Genomic DNA, 16,038 nt, shown 5'->3' with positions numbered 1-16,038 from the left:
AGACCCGCTCTCCTTGACCCCACGGTGTGGTCCGTGCTGAGCTGTCACGCACACAGATTGCCCCTGACTCTGCTCTCAGGGCTGACTGCAACCTTCTCCTTCCTGGGTCTGCTGTTCTGGTCCTGGAATTCTTCCAGCCACTGCTTCCCCCCAGCGCTGCACTCTGTTATCAGTGATTCCTCTGTCGTGCCATGATCTGCTGGAATAACTTGTACCGCATAAGCAATTCTTGAAATGTGCCTCAAGGCAGAGGGAAAGCACTCCCAGAGACCGGGAGAACCACTGGATTAAAAACAGTTCCCGTGGGGAACAAAGGGCAGGAACAGCGTGCAATGTGTTTCTCAGACCATTAGGAACCCCTGATTTCTAGGAGAAGGAAGGGGGCAAGTGAAAAAGGTGGCTGTGTGAGCCTGCTTGCCTTGGCCTGCTGGAGCAAACAGTGAGTGTCAGAATCAGCCTTTCAGAGTCAGGACTCTGGAGTTCTTTTGCATCCACCAGCCATCATGTGGTGGAAATTAGTGGCTTGAGGCTGTGCCTGTAAAACCAGGTGTCTGTTTCTCTCCCACTGTCCTTTTCTAGCATTCAACATCCATGCAACTTGCAGCCTTCCTGCACCTAAAGAGAGCCCACGAGGAAGATGGAGAAGGACTATTTACCAGGTCCTGGAGTGACAGGACAAGGGGGAATGGCTTCAAACTGACAGAAAGCAGATTTAGATTGGATATCAGGGGGAAATTCTTCCCTGGGAGGGTAGGGAGGCCCTGGCACAGGTTGCCCAGAGAAGCTGTGGCTGCCCCATCCCTGGCAGTGTCCAAGGCCAGGTTTGATGGGGTTTGGAGCAATCTGGGCTAGTGGAAGGTGTCCCTGCCCATGGCAGGGGTTGGAACAAGACGGTCTTTAAGGTCCCTTATGAATGAAGGTCTCTGAGAGAGGGAAGGATTCTGTTGGACATAGCTACCATTCAAAGTGCTCTTTGCATCTTTAGTCAGCTGGGCACCTATGGACCATCAATCACCCCTGTACGAGTCTTGAAAGAGGCTGTGGTCCCTGCCATACCAGCAGCAGAGGATCAAGCCCTTTAGTTCATCCTCTGTATTTTTTTCCCCCATTTTTCCTGACTGAAAGTTGGTTTTCAACTTCTTCAGGGTCTTCGTTCCAGGAAGGATGGTCAGGACTCTATAGACAGCAAAACCATGACGGTTTTTATTGTCAGCAGAAATACAAATAACAATCAGTTATAGTTACCTCCCATTTACCATCTCAGGAAGAATCTGGGAGCTACTGGATGAGCCATAGAAATATCAGGCAAAGATGAACTTGTAGGCATGGAGTGCATGAAAATCAGCCTGTTCTACACAGGGATAGCTTTGCCTAGTCTATGAAACATTATTGCAACAAAATTGGAACAATCCAGTCAGGTCTTGCGATGAGACGTGTGATTTATGAGGGTAAAGCCAACTCAACATCATCTTAATGACACCCTATTAAATACACATTACTAAATTTGATATGTCCAGGAGCACACTGCCTGAGAGACAGAGCTCCCATCTAATCCAGTGGCTTCTGCTGATTTTTGAGCATATTGCACAACCAGAGGAAAAGAGCACCCCTGTGCTTAGACCTGCCCTGCCAGAGCAAGGAAGGGAAATGGTGTAAGACTGCCTGTCCTTCATCCACCTAAGTTTCTGTGAGATGACCTTTCCAATGCTAATGAGGCTGAGTCAGAGCATAAGGAGTGGCATGAATAATTCTTCAGCACGAAAAAGCAATAAACATACATACACGGTTCTGAGAGCTTAAATTGCTTTCGCTTATCCTGGGAATGTCTGTCCCCCAAGGTAAATGCCACCAAACAATGCTGGATTCCTGTCAAAGTGGCAGCTGAAGGCCATTCTGGGAGGATGACTACTGGTGGTTCAGCATCTGACAGCTTGGCAAGTTCATTTCTTCAGGATTCAGGCAGCAGTTCAAGTTGGCCTCTCTCAGCAGAGCTCATTCCAGGGACTGAGGGGTGGAAAATCCCTTGTATTTTAACTACTTTTGACACCAAACTTCTATCTCCTCTTGAAAATGGGAAGGTGACCTGTAACTTGATTTCTGCATATGAGGAGATAACTCTTTCCTGTGTCTGTAAGGTTTTGCCCCAAAGATGACAAAGTTCACAGAATCACAGAACGGTTTGAGTTGGAAGAGACCTTAAAGATCATCTTGTTCCATCCCCCTGCCATGGCCAGGGACACCTTCCACTAGAAGTTCTCCCATGCTGCTTTCATGGGAATCACATGAGGACATGGCATAGATATTTTGCTTATAATCTTGGCTTAAGATTTTCATTTCCATCCTTCCGATGAACAACGGCAGTGAGAGGAATGAGCAGCTGGTTTATTGATATTGGAACTTGCTCCTCTGTGCTCTGTGACCATGCAAAATCCATGGCTTGGGCAGCACTCTGCATCCAAGCAGGGCGATGCCTGGTGGTGCTGCAGGTGATAGCAGGAGTACAGGGGAATTTGGGAGGACCATCACAGCATCCTGGAAAGCACCCTTGAGCCTGCACAGGGGACCTGCTCCATTAGATGGTCAACTGAAGTTTCTAGGAATGATATAATCATGTGGAGGGGAGACCAGGCTTGAATTACAGAGTCAATAGGCATCGTTTGGAGGAACACAGCTGAGGTGTAAACAGATAGCAGCACCGGGGTGAACCGGAGTTCATCTGCATCGCAGGGCACTGTGCGTGGCACCAACTGGGTTTCATGCAGAGTAGCTGGGTGGATAGGGCAGCCAGAGAGCCCCTGTACAAGTGGGGCAGTCAGAAGGTTGTGTGTTGGTGTCTAAAGCAGGGCAATAGGTTATCAGTCTCTGGGGCAAACTGTCAGTCTGAGTTGCTGGGCTGGGTCCTGGAGAGATGTACGGGAAAAGGGACCACTGATTCCCACAGCAGAACTTCTGTGACTCCCACTGAGGCACAGAAACCACCATCAGCCACCTAAAACGCTCCATCAGGAGGGAGAGGTGCCTTGGCAGTGGTGGGATTGGTCTGATGCCTCTGGGGGAGATCAGCAGATCATGTACACACTGTGGGTACCAGCGGACCCGCATCCACCTCCCGTTCATCCTCAGCACGCTCCCCCCTCATCTGCTGCTCAAACTGCTTGGTCTGTGCCACCAGGACTGCTGGGTGGGAGGTGCCTGGTCTCTTATGAGTGCTCTGCTGTTTGGAAACGTGAAGCTTGGAGAGGGGAACTGAATTGAAAGGCGGCGTTTCAGGGTCGTGTTCTCTGGCGGCGCAAATCAGCCCAGCCTCAATTAATTCAATTAGCAGTTCTGACCCCGGAGTTATAAATATTGGTGAGTGTGCTGCTCTGAGCACTGTGGCAGCATGCAGGAGATTTAAAAGGAGCTGTTTTCCCCCCCTCATCTCCCCTGGTTTTTCATAGGCAGAATTCAAAGAAATGCTAAGAAAACAGTTGTCAGTCTTTGGGTCAAAGTTCTGGAGCCAAACATCAGTTGTGCTGAGCATTCCTGTCCTCCTGCATCTCAGAGCAACCCTCACTGTTTGCACTAGGCTGTCATGTTCAAAGGACCCTTTTCACATCAAAAATACCCCTTGAGTTGGATTAACAAATGACAAATAAGCTGCTCCAAGTCCTCATGGGAATCCTAAAGGATATACCAGTGTGGGGACATACAGGGACTTTCATTTTTCCTTAGAGGAAATCCTGTCACCTCCTGTGCATGGAGAATTGCAACAGAAGGGTCCATATGGATTCACAAAAGGAATGTATCCTGTTCATCCTCCACAAATGCATTGAAGTGCCAGAAGGTTTTTGTGTCCAGTCTTTTGATTTTTTTTTTTTTTTTCTGGAGGGGCTGCAGGTCTCTTCCCGGGCAGTGATAGTCAGAAAACCAGGAAGACTGGATGTCATTTACAGTCCTTTCCCACAGGAAATTGAGGGCCATCACAATCAGGGTCAGAGACTGAAGTAAAAGCCACAGTAATAACCAGTCTTTCATTTCTAGCTCACTAAAGTAGCTTCAGGTAAATCCTATTTATAATAGAAAAAAGTTTCAAGTCAACTTTGGCCAAGTGGCAGAAATCCCAGATTGGCAAAAGGTTTGAAAGGAAAGAAAGTAGTCATTTTTATGCCACTTTCCCCTCAAATATGCCCATAGAAAACAGAAAGGAAAGATAAGAAATGACTGGTCTTCATTCTGCCTTTACTCAGAGTTTCCTTACCTGCATTTAACAGTTGACTACAACAGCAAATATCAACATGAATGATGGCACAACAGCAGCTGTAGTTTAGATACCCAAGTCTGTATTTTAGGAGAAAGGTACCTGGAGCCTTTATCCTTTATTTTCCCAGTTCTCCATCTCAGCAATAGCAAAAAATGCAGCATATTCTCCTGCCTTATATAATTTTTCACCTGATGATGACCCTCTGTGGTCCCCTCCAGCCTGACCCACCCTGTGATTCTGTGAGCTGGTTTTCCACCAGAGGTGTCTGCCTCCCTCTGATGACCCCCCAGGTTTGAACCAACTGCAAATTTAAACACTTTACAGAGGTGGCAAAAATTCATTTCAACAAATCAGGGCTCAGATTCACGAAAGGCAACTCTCTTTGGCCAGTTGCAGGTATTTTCTGCAGCTGTGTTAAGATCCTAATTTAGAAGTAATTCATGAAATTACTATTAAAGACTTGGTGTCTTATACAGAGACTGTGGAATGAGGGGCAGTCTCCAGTGAGACAGTGTGAACATCTTCCCTCCCAAGGAAGGTGGAACAGAATCAGAGAAGGTGGTACTTGTGCATCCTTCAGGGGTGGTTTGAACTTGTCTGAAGGATATGGGTGTGAATATCCATCTTGTGTGAGAAGGCAAGGGCCTTCCAGAAGTGCTACAGCAAACAAGAGCTGGTGGTGAAAACGAAATCTGGGATGGCAGGTCTGATGCCCAGCCCTGGTTGCTGGGTTGTTATCAGCTCCCTTTCATCTGATGGCTCCCCACGTTTTCTTTAGGGAAGAGACCAATCTGCAGTGCAACCACACCGAGGTGTTCTGCCTCCACTGCCAGAAAGCTTGGTTTTTTGCTTTTTATTAATTAGAGGAGTTGAGTGACTGCTTCCAATGCAGCGGTGTGGCACAGGTGTCCTGTGAAACACATAGGCCCAGGGGAAAGGTCTGACCTGAGCCTCAGCTGGTGTCCCCTGGCATCAGACCAACCACACCTGCTTAGAGCAGCTGAGGGAGCTGGTCTCATGTGTGCAAAGCTAAGCTGTTTGCCTAAAGGGCAGCCTCAGCTCGGCTGAAGGACTTGCTTTAGGATGAGGTGGATGGTTCTGAACTTCCCATGCAGTTTTTGCAACATTTGCATCAGCTTGCTGGTGTAAGTCTCGAGAAAGGGGAAAGCCAAGCCTTCCCTGGTGACTCCCAGGATGCATGTGCTCTTTAACAGCCCCAGAAAGGGAATGCTGGAATTTCCTGGAGGGAGCATCCGATCATCTTCCCAGAGTCACCGAGTCCTCTGACTCTCCTGCATCGTCAGAACGAGCAGAAACCCAAGCGTGCCAGGGACACTGAGACTCAGATGGTCTCTGCTCCCTCGAGTTGTGGCACCCAGCCTACAGCTGGGGAAAGGCAGCATAATTCTGCTTTGCTGCCTTCCCCTGTTTGAAGCCTCCAGCCTGGAGGATTTTTGTTCATCAGCTCCTCAGCACGCCGTGTTTCCACAGGAAAATTCAGCGGTTGCGATGCTGACGGGAGTGACGCTTTAATTTTAGCAGACACCTCCTTTCGGTGTGTGGGAAGGCAGGGTTTTGCTGTGCACTGAAGTGCACAACAGGGCTGCTATCGAGCACTCCCTTACTGGTGTGGATGAGGAGCAGCACAGCTCTAAAATCAACAAAGCTGAGCCCAGTTTAAACCAGTCTGCTTTCAAAGTCTTTACTGGGGGCATTTTGCATTTGCTGTCCCAAGTGACAAAGCGAGTCCCGAGGGTCATGTTTTCTCTGGAGCCACATCAGTTTGTATCTGCTGAGCCCCTGACTTGGGATGCTTGTTCCACCAAGTGTGTCAGACTGGCTGCCCTGTTCTGCAGCGAATGCCTGAAGACTCGTGCCGTGCCTGGAGCAATGAATAACAGCAGGACTTGAGGACACCAGTGACCAAGTGACAGAGATCACTCTCTGGGGAAAGAAAGGACTTCTTGGATCACCTCTGCAGGGAGGGAGAGAAAGGGGAAGGGAGGGAAGAACAGCGCCTGAAGCTCCCCGTTAGAGGAGCTGTGCAAGAGCTGGTGCAGAGGAGGATGAGTCACCTTCAGGCTTTGGCTTGGGTGGCAAGGGAAGCGCTCCCACCTCCAGAACGCCTCCTGCTTCTGCTTTGTCACTGCCTCTCCTCGCCCAGGCTCTGCAGTGACCCCGGGTTCCCTGTTCGGAGGGGACAGTGGCAGTGCCACCCTCGTGGGAAAGCACAGCCCCTAACGGGGGATCCCACGGTGCCGCCGTGCCCTGCCCATCCGCGGCTGTCCCAGCGCTGGCCGGGGGCTCTGGGTACCACTGCCTCCCTCATGTTTTATGCATGGTTACACCCACGGCGCTGGGGGAGGAAGCACCAGCGGATCAAAGCCTCTCCATTTCTTCACTTACTTGCTTGCATTTTATGATCCACAGGGAGAAATTAGCTCGAGGAGCCCTCAGACCCGCGTATTGGCAGCACTGCCATCGATGTACAGGACTGGGGGCATTTCTCTTGCCTGACTGGAACCATGGCACTTAGGCACAGAGTCTCAGTTAATTGTCCAGGCTCTTTCTTCTGTGAGTACAAATCCCAGGCACTGCTGACTGGTGATTCATGGCAGATCTGACAGGCACAGTGACTCACCCCCTAACAATGCCGCTTTGCCTCCACTGGCTGTGGGTTTGCTGAAAGACGTGGAACTTTCAGGTGGGTGAGCTTAGGTGAGATGAATCTCATCCCAGGAAGCAATTCCTGCTGCCATCCCTTACCTTCCTCTGCAAACACCCCCCGTGCAAGGTGCAGTGGGGAAAGGTGCCCTGCAGTGTGAAGCAGCAGCTCTGAAATGGGTGCTGTGAAAGGTGGGTGGCTCTGCCCACGTACCCGTGGCCACCTGGTGAGAGAGCAACTATCAGAGCTGGAGCGGCAGCCTGAGGGGTGCCAGGAGAAGAAAACCACCAGTCTGAGTGCCCACTTTGTTTCTACCCACAGAGGTTCAGTCACAGACTGAGATCTCGGTGGTTTCTCTGACATCCACACCAAAGCTTTATTTATACACGAAGAAAATTCACCTACCAGAGCAGAGCAGAGTGATCAGATGGCCAAATCAACACGATAAAAAGCCCACTCCAAAACAACCTCCCCCCCAACATCATAAACAGCACTGTTGTTTTGGAAATACCCATCTCTTAGGACTAGTTTAGAATAGAAAATTATTTCTCTAATAGCATTAGACTTTTTTTTTTTCAGATTACCAACAGCAGGGAAGATGTCAGATGCGCTGTAGCTTCAGATCAAATGCACAAACATGCTAGATGTGAATATTTATTTTTAAATTTCTCTTTATTCCTAACCTGAAACCAGCTGTCTGGGTGTTTGTTCAGCAGATCCCACCCTAAAGAATATTATACAAGGGATCAGAGCTTTAAAGAGTGCTGAGGAAAGTTGTTCACTTTCATAGATGGTTTATGATTTCACTATTCAGAGTTTTCTCTCATTAAACTGCCAAGCAGTTGCTTATTTGAACTCGTTCTGCCATTGGCAGAAAGTTGTCTTCAGAAGCTGAAATTAAATATGTAAAAACTTCTTTAAAATCATTCTGTGGGTTTGTACTCGTGGTACTGTTGTGTGTTTTCCCAAATGTGCAGCACATTACAGGCCTCTAGTGGCAGAAATGAAAAAAATCCACATTAGGATCCATCCTAACTGTAGCAGTTCCCGATGGTCCTTAACTCCAGACTTAATAAATTGCATAATGCTTCCTGCTCATAGGTTTGGCCTGCTAGTTTGCTCGCTGGAGGGAAATGGGAATCCTGCAGAGGTCAGAGATACCGGTGACAATTTTCTGTGAATTTGAAAAACACAATGAGAAAGGAAACCAGGTTAAAAAAAAAAAAAAAAAAAAAGGAGAAAAGTACCTGGTGTATAGTCCTACTCTTGCCAAAAAAGGTAGAATGCTGTGAGCCTGGCAGGTTTCAACCAAGACACACCATATCTGCCTTGCCACCCGTTTTTCTGCCAGGTCTGTGTGCCTGGACCCTGTCAGTCCATCTCAAAGCCTGGTTGGTGCCACCTCCCTGGCGAATTCCCAGGTGTCAGCTGTCCAGCAGCTTTCTCCTTTCAGTCCTTGTAAAGGAGCATCCCATCCTGCCGGGCTGATCTCACTGCATTTAACATTTCATTGGCTCAGCACAAATTTATTTGTCTTGCACAAAAGTACAAGGCGGTGACTGTGCAATTCCCAGAGGGTTGATGGGTTTGGTGGGTTTTTGTTTGTTTATTTGTTTGTTTTTGTTGGTTTTTAAATTACAATTTTTCACTAATATAAATAATAATATTTTCAAACTTTCAAAGCTTCATTTCTGAGATAGAATGTGATATGAAGTTATACCTCCCAAGGCTGTGTTTCTATAACATGCCCACTGCCTTCTTCCTTCTCGAGCTTGAGTTCAAAAGGAGCTGAGAACTCCAGAGGGATGGTCTGGAGGATGTGAAGGTAGGGATTCCTGTGCTTTGGATAGTATTAAAAGGAAGGTAATCTTGAAACTTGAAGAGGATTGGAGGTGGTGGTGGTGGGGAAATTACATCAGCTGGGAATACCTGCATATGCTAAACAGTGATGGTTACAAGGTCAGGGGTTGTTATACAGTGTCTCCAAGGACTACTATATGTAAAAAAACAAAAGTGAGATGTGTCAGAAGTGATCAAAAATTCTAAAGATAAATTATTCCACTCCCTTTTGCACTTTGGTGTTCTTTATTGGACAGTGAGTTAGTCACTGGGCACTGCATTTTAGTGGAGAGGTAGGAAAATGTGGGGGGCTTCAGAAGAGATACTTCTTGCAGCAGGAGGAGGGGAATTCCTGCATGTTACCCTGGCTCATTTGCTGCCACCTTTACCAGGACTGCACTGGCCAGCAGCAGCAGTGACAGTAATGATGCTTCCCATGAACATACTGTCTTTATGTGAGGTTCTCTAAGGATATGTAAACACTAATTAAGCCTCCTAACACCTCAGGGAGCTCCAAAGGGTTCACATCACTTACTTCTCTGCAGCTGTTTGACTGCACATGGCCCTCCTAGTCACTGACTGAGGAGCCTGCCAGAACTGGAGTCACAGCCTCATTCTTTTCATGCAATACATGGAGGGGGAGTAGCATTTTTTTTCTCCACTCTCTTTTCACAGGATCACAGGATGGTTTGGGTTGGAAGGGACCTTAAAGATCCTCTTGTTCCAAGTCAGGAACACCTTCCACTGGACCAGGATGGCCTTGGGCACTTGAACACAGTCATTGCTGTGAGAACAACATATAAAATCCAGCCAAAGTTCTCTGCAGTGGGCAACTCACCACTCTTTCAGTGTGAATGAAGGCACACATTGCCTCAGTAAAGATTCCCTGTCACCGTGCCTTTTGTTCTGAGTCCCCTTCACCCAAGGCAAAGTCTTCTATTTCACACAGGCAGAGATTCAGGGTGGACCGTGATAAAACTGAATCTTTTTTTGCCATTGTAAGTGTAAGGCAGTTTCAGGGAGGTTTTTGCTGTTCTCCAAACAGTAATTGCATCAGGAGGACAGAGATCAGAACGTTCTGTACTACCTATTGGCTACACAATCCACCATTAGAAGTTGGAAAGTCGAACTGCTCATTTTCTGGCTCCTATAAATATCTGCTCTATTTGGCTTCCAGATCACTGGGAGCAGATGTACCAGATCATTAAGGGAGCAAAGAGGATTTTGCATCCTCAATTTTTGTTGCTACCATAAATACTTTGGTGGTCACTGCATGGGGAATGCAGAGCTTGCAATCTGCATGTCAGACACGATCGAGTGCTTTGCAGACATGGGCAGGGGAAAGGCAGGAGCAGGCAAAACGGGAATAAAAAGCGAAGTGGGAAGAGCTGGGGAGACATCACACCCTGGTTTGGCAGTTGCCTGCTCACCACCACCTGTCAGGGATTTTCAGGCACAATAAGAGTGAAAGATTTGGTGACGAGGAGGAGTGAGAGACAGCAGCCTTATTAATTTCTGTGGGGAGCCTTCTCCAGGAGTGGGGCTGGAGCAGAGGGGGATGGCAGCATGGTACCATCACAGAGAGATGTAGGTAAGACTAATTTAGCAGGGACATCTTTGCAGAGGGGAGATGATATGGGTGTCTCCCAGGTGAACAAGAAGAGGCAGGGATGCCTTAGATTTTCAGAATCGCCGTGAGGCTGACAGATGTTGGTGTGGTAATGCAGAGCATCTGATTGTAAGACCCAAATACACATCATTTTCTTTCAACAGCAGCATTTCGGTTCCAGGAGCATCCTCCCTCCTGTGGTGGGAGCCCCAGCCATTTGCAGGTGGCCTGCACAACATCTGTGCCCCATTTGTTCCTCTCCTCAGCTTCTGAAGTGAAGTCTGGTTTGACTGGCCTGTTTGGTCAGCGGGGTGCAGAGGGTGGAGGGACATCAGAAGGCAGGGGAGAGGCAAAGGAAGAGAGAATCCCTTCTCCAAGGGCAGTGGGTGTTCAGTGGCAAGTTCCAGTATGTACTTTCCCCTCCTCAGGAACAGCTGGTCGGAATTAATTTCTCAGTTCAGTGCTGTTGGTGGGTTTGTGTGGGAGTGAAATGGGAGAGAAAATTCTCAAAAGGACTGAAGCATTCAAGTATTACCAAGAGAGAGTTTTTATAAAGATTTTATATTCCCTTGATTGCAGATGGGAAAGCAAGAGGCAGGGATCACCATTTCAGATCAAGCAGCCACAGCACTGCAGTCTCATTAGGTGGATGCTTCACTGGTTATATCAGGAATTAAATGTGTGTTCTGCCCGTGGCTCAGGCATATTGGAGATGCTGTGAGGTGGTTCTGGGCTTGGAGTTCCATATGCTGCTTATACCAGAGGCCCTGGAGAATCTGGTTCATTCTGTGTTCTTTGTAGAGCTCTAGGACTAGAACAGTGCTCCTGGAATCCCTTGGATTGGGGCTTCTCCCTCCACTTTTATTGCCCTGATTCACAGTCCATCATCAGTGCCTCCTTCTCTAGCAAACTGAGAGAGAGGCGCAAGTCCAGGGGACACCTCTTTTCTAAGACTGACATTTTGAGTTATGGCAGATAAGTAGGTTACTAGAGGATCCTGTTTCTCTCTCCAACCATTCCTGGGTCCTGGAGTCATCAGTTCTCCTTCTCTTCCTTTTGGCTTCTCATGTCTGGCCAAGATTTTAGCACAGAAACCTCTTTGCTGCCACGATGCCCAAGGGCTGCAGGGTTTTTTTTTTAATAAGAGGCTGTTATTACCCAACTGGTCAAGACATATTTTTGAGCTCGCTTCTGGGAGGTTTTCGAGTGATGTTTGGGATCAGCATGAAGTCACTTCTCCTTGCCAGGCACAGTCAAACTTTGAAACAACACTGATTCAAGACATGCTGAATGAACAGTAGATTTGGAGATGGAAGCCAAAGGTTTCTGAGTTCTCTAGGCTTAGGAGATTTTTGGGAATTCTGGACTGAGGCTGAGTGACTTTTTTGAGACTTCAGAATAAACTTCACGTATCGCATGCGGAGGAAAAATCTCTGCTGGTAAAATTAACATTCTTGTTTTTAGGACCGTAATTTACACAAGAGCTGCTGTAATCTTCCAGTCCTGTGCACAGAGACAGGCTGCTCAGTACCTCTGCCAAATCTGTCTTCCTGTAATCTGTTCTAAACCTTCTAAAGGCTCTGTGCAATTGGTTGCAATGATGCATAAGTGAGGCAATCGAGAAACAGAATCCCTGTGCCAGAAGGAGCTTCTTCCTTCAACAGCTTCACTGTGCATCTTAAGGACTTCTGTTTGCTCTAAATACATGTGAGTTTGGACTTTTTCGTGCATTATCCCACAGGTGGCTGTAGACCTTGTTTAGCAAGAGTGCAGATGTAGATGTGAGCTGAATAAGAGATTTGTGTGCTTTTTGCCTTCCTTCCTATCCTGTGGCATCCACAGCTCTGGCATTTACATCTCACTGAAGCCGCTTTCATGCAGGGGTTAAATTACTCGTCCTTTCAAAATGCAAAAATTGCATTGTCTAGAAGTCCTCAGAATTGTTTTACTGTTATTTGTTATTGATAATGATTTCATGGCAAACACCTGTAATATATGCAGGACAGAGGCAGGTTTTAAATTAGCTAAAATATGCCAGCTTTTAAATCTCTGATGGATTTTTCTGAGCTGTCACACACTGTGCACAAAGGAGTTGCTTGTTACTATGGCTGGAATCCGTGTTCCTGCAATTCCCTTTTTTCTTGACAAGTCACTGAATGGAAAACCCAAATTCACTTGGGCATTCAGAGCTTCCCTAATACTATTCCAGTGAAGGAGCAAATTTTTTTTTTTCTTTTCTATTGAGTTTTTGCTGAAACTGAAAGCCCTGAGGCTTTTGTGTGTGGTCCCTGCAGAGCTGCCCTCACAGTTGTGCTGTCATTCATCAAAGGACACCCATTCCTGGAGTGTAAAAGTACCACGTTACTGATGTCATCTCTCCATCTGCCAGCCAGGCTAGTGAACATCTGCAACAGCACCACTGGGAATGCTTCAGCAACAGGGCATGTTTTAAAACATGAAATATGCTTCATGGTATTTGGTTTTTTTAAAGAAAATCCAGTTTATGTGAACAATACAATGAAATTGGTGAAATTGCCCCAAATGAAATTGGTGAAAATTCACTTCAGCTGATTTTTTTTCACCAGGGTAAAAAAAGAAGTTCGATGGAAAAGTTTGTGTCTGTAATGCTGAGTCTTCTACATCAATATAAATAGCTCAGCAAACATTATTTGAGGTTACCAGATAGACATATTTAAAAAATACAGTCCTATCTACATGTAAGAGATAGAAAGGGTTGGTCTGATTTATGACTTCCCCTGATCCACACAGATAAATCACTGAATCTTTTTAAGGACTGGGGCACCAACGCTATAGAAATGATCCCTGTTGGTTCATGAGCAATCAGAAAACTTCAACTTTTTAAGAAGTTCAGAAGAAAAAAAAAAGGTGTGTAAAATTCACCATCACTGTCTCCCTGAACCAGAATCAACAAAACCCTGGATCAACAATATGGTACTAAAAGGTCAGTCAAATCTTTTCCTAAACTGGATTGCCCTTCTGACTCCCCAGAATTCAAAACCTTCACCCTAAATCACCTTTCCCAAAAGCATCTGTTCAAATTCTTTCATAGTTTCCACATATCATGGAAACACAGTAATTGTCCAGCACCATCAACAAGTGATGTGGTTCAAGGAAAAACTACCACCACATGATATGCCTAATTCCCAAAGCTGCTTTCAAAAGCTAATCTTTGGTGCCTTGCCCTTCAGAGACGCTTGTGATGCATCTGATGACAGGCACATGGCAATGGTACGAGAAATGGGGCTACCCTCGTTTTTTGGGGGAGTTCTGCTAATAAAGTGTGCTCACTGGGAGAATTAAAGGACATCTCCACAGCCCAGGGGCAGGTTCACCCCAGGTGACCACGTTTGGTGACCCCATCACTCGGCTTTGAGCTCTGGTGGGTGGGGATTGGGTTGCAGGGTGCTGGTTCTGCCTTGGCACCTCCACATGGGATTGAGTCACAGGCACTGCACTCACGGACTGCACCTGCTGCTGACGGTGGCTCTCTGCATTTTCCCTTGGTGTGGCTGCTGGAGATCGCAGTGGGGGACATTTGGTATCGCTGTCAAATCCCTCAAAATATTTTCCTGTGTCTTTGAAAACAATAAGGGTTTTCAAGTACCTTTAAAGGCAAAAAATGTGACTCCCCCCAGGGACAGGGGCTGGATATGAGGGGTGAGTCCAGCTGAGTTTTCTCTGCCTCCCCTGAGTGAGTGTGAGTGTTCCCGCTGTTCTCTGCTCCCTCCTTTGGTGGTTTGCACGTATTCTGAGCGCACAAAAGGCTTGCTGGACAGCCCCTCGTGATGGGCTGAAGGAGTGCTCCGAACAGACCAGTTTCCAGGCACGATCCCCTCGTCTTTTCCTGTTTGCCAAGCTGCCATGGCATGTCCTGAAGGAACCTGCAGAAGAAATGCTGGCCTGGTTCCCACTTGGCCAGGCTCCCAGGCGTGACACTGAAGGTCAGTGGTTCCCTCCTGTGGAATCCCAGTCCTCTTCCGCATTCTATTCCCTCCTTTTACCAGTCCCCTAATCTGAGAGATCATGTGGGGAGAGGCAGGAGAGGGTGGGGGAGGAGATTGTGATGTAACCTCTGCTCCGGCGAAGTTACGAGACGGACAGCGCAGCGCCCGCAGCGCGCCGTGGGCTTTTGGTGGCTGCTGCTGGGACACCTCAATAAGAGGCACGAAGATCCACCCCAGCCGTGCGGGACCCCGCAGGTGATGCACTCACCTCACCTGTGGAGAAGAAAGCCGAGCAGGGTGTCTGCAGCTCCTGGTTCTGCTGCCTCTGCGGGCACCCGGAGCGAGGCGATCAGCGAGGGATGCTCGGAGTCAGCCGCGCTGCTGGGGTGAGTCTGCTCCTTCTTCCTGGGCTTTCCCTGCACTTTGGGAGGGAGGGAAAGGAAGGGGAGTGAGCTGGAATGCGTGCGGATTGTTTGAGGGCGTTTAACCGTGTGGAATCCCCGGTGGATTGACTCCGTGCCAGCTGACAGTCCCCGGGTAATCCCAGCGCTAGCAGGCTCTGCCCGGGTTACAGGGGCATGTCTGTGTGTCAGGGTGGGGGTGGGACCCGCTGGGTGTGTCAGGGGAATCGAAAAAGGGGTTTGACCTTTGATTGGCTGCAGGAGAGAAATTTGGAAAGAGAAATTCGGAGAAGTCTGTCACCCGTGTGTGCAGGGGCGTGTTAATCTATGAGAATTCAAGGGAGAAAATGTGCTTTTCTCAATACCAGCGGGAGATGGGACTGGGAGAGACCTGGTCCTGTGTATTTGCTAATGGAGAGAACTGGATCAGGTAACACGAGCTGTTGAAAGTAACTGCAGTAAAGTGTTTTCTAGGTGAACTTCTAAGTGAACTTCCACACTGAAAATGTCTCCCTGCTAAAGGAAAGAAGGGGAGAGGAGGACCCTCATAAGTATTCTACTTTAATATAATAAATTGTATAATATATACAAGATAAAACAAAGTTAATGCATAAGCTGGACCTCAGAAAGCCAAAGAACAAACGTAGCTCTGTTAACACCTCTGGAGCTGCAGCAGTACTGAATTCACACCTAACTGCCTTCTAGCATTGGGAATATCCAAGGATGCCTGCAGAAGGATGCAGTGATGCCACCTGGTGTGTGTCCCACCTGGTGTGTGTCCCCATGAGAAAGTTGTGACCGTAATGCTTTACAGAAAATACCGTGGGACTGATTTCCCAGCACGGTACACGAAGCTCCTGGCTCTGATAGTTCACAAGCAGCTACTCAGAGTATTTTTTTAGAGGTGAGACTTCAACAAAATATCAAAATTAAATAATAAATTATTATTAATTTGATTAAATAAATAAAATCTGGAAGTGAAATAGTTAATCACTGCACAGGGTTCTCTTCCTCCCTTTTTAAAATGTGACTTTAATCCTGGTCTAAAATTTCAGTTCCTAGAAAGCAATCTATTTTCTTTCCCTTTAGCTGTGGTCCTGAGCCTTTGTCTAAGGAGCCTCCTTAGTTAAGAGTCAGTCAAGGCTGGGATAAATGGGGTTAATATGATCCTGGGGATGCTAATTATAATTTCTTTCCAGGACTTATGATGGCTTCTACCTGGCAGAAAACTCAGGAATTCTACAACTGGGTTCTTGAAAGTGGAGGTGGGTAGAAATGCTGTTTTAAACAGGAATTTTTGCAGAAGTAGCATGATC

At 47.3% G+C, this 16,038-nt stretch overlaps 1 protein-coding gene across 5 annotated transcripts in view; it reads left to right on the top strand.

Moving 5' to 3' along the window:
* Positions 1-844: 844 nt before the first annotated feature.
* The window catches only part of LOC126644808 (elongation of very long chain fatty acids protein 4-like), a 28,033-nt gene continuing 12,839 nt past the window's right edge, over positions 845-16,038 (top strand). The window contains exons 1-2 of one of the 5 annotated variants that reach the window (XM_050324584.1): positions 845-14,707; positions 15,922-15,987. In XM_050324584.1, coding sequence (XP_050180541.1) covers positions 15,927-15,987 — 61 coding nt within the window. In that variant the 5' untranslated portion in view covers positions 845-14,707; positions 15,922-15,926. Of the gene's footprint in view, positions 15,988-16,038 lie in introns of all 5 variants that reach the window. The other 4 variants (XM_050324582.1, XM_050324585.1, XM_050324586.1 and 1 more) reach the window with 4 other exon arrangements.

This window comes from Myiozetetes cayanensis, unplaced genomic scaffold, assembly GCF_022539395.1.
Source record: "Myiozetetes cayanensis isolate MyiCay16 unplaced genomic scaffold, myiCay2020 scf3, whole genome shotgun sequence".
NCBI lineage: Eukaryota > Metazoa > Chordata > Aves > Passeriformes > Tyrannidae > Myiozetetes > Myiozetetes cayanensis.
This window is presented reverse-complemented; position numbering and strand designations above follow the sequence as displayed.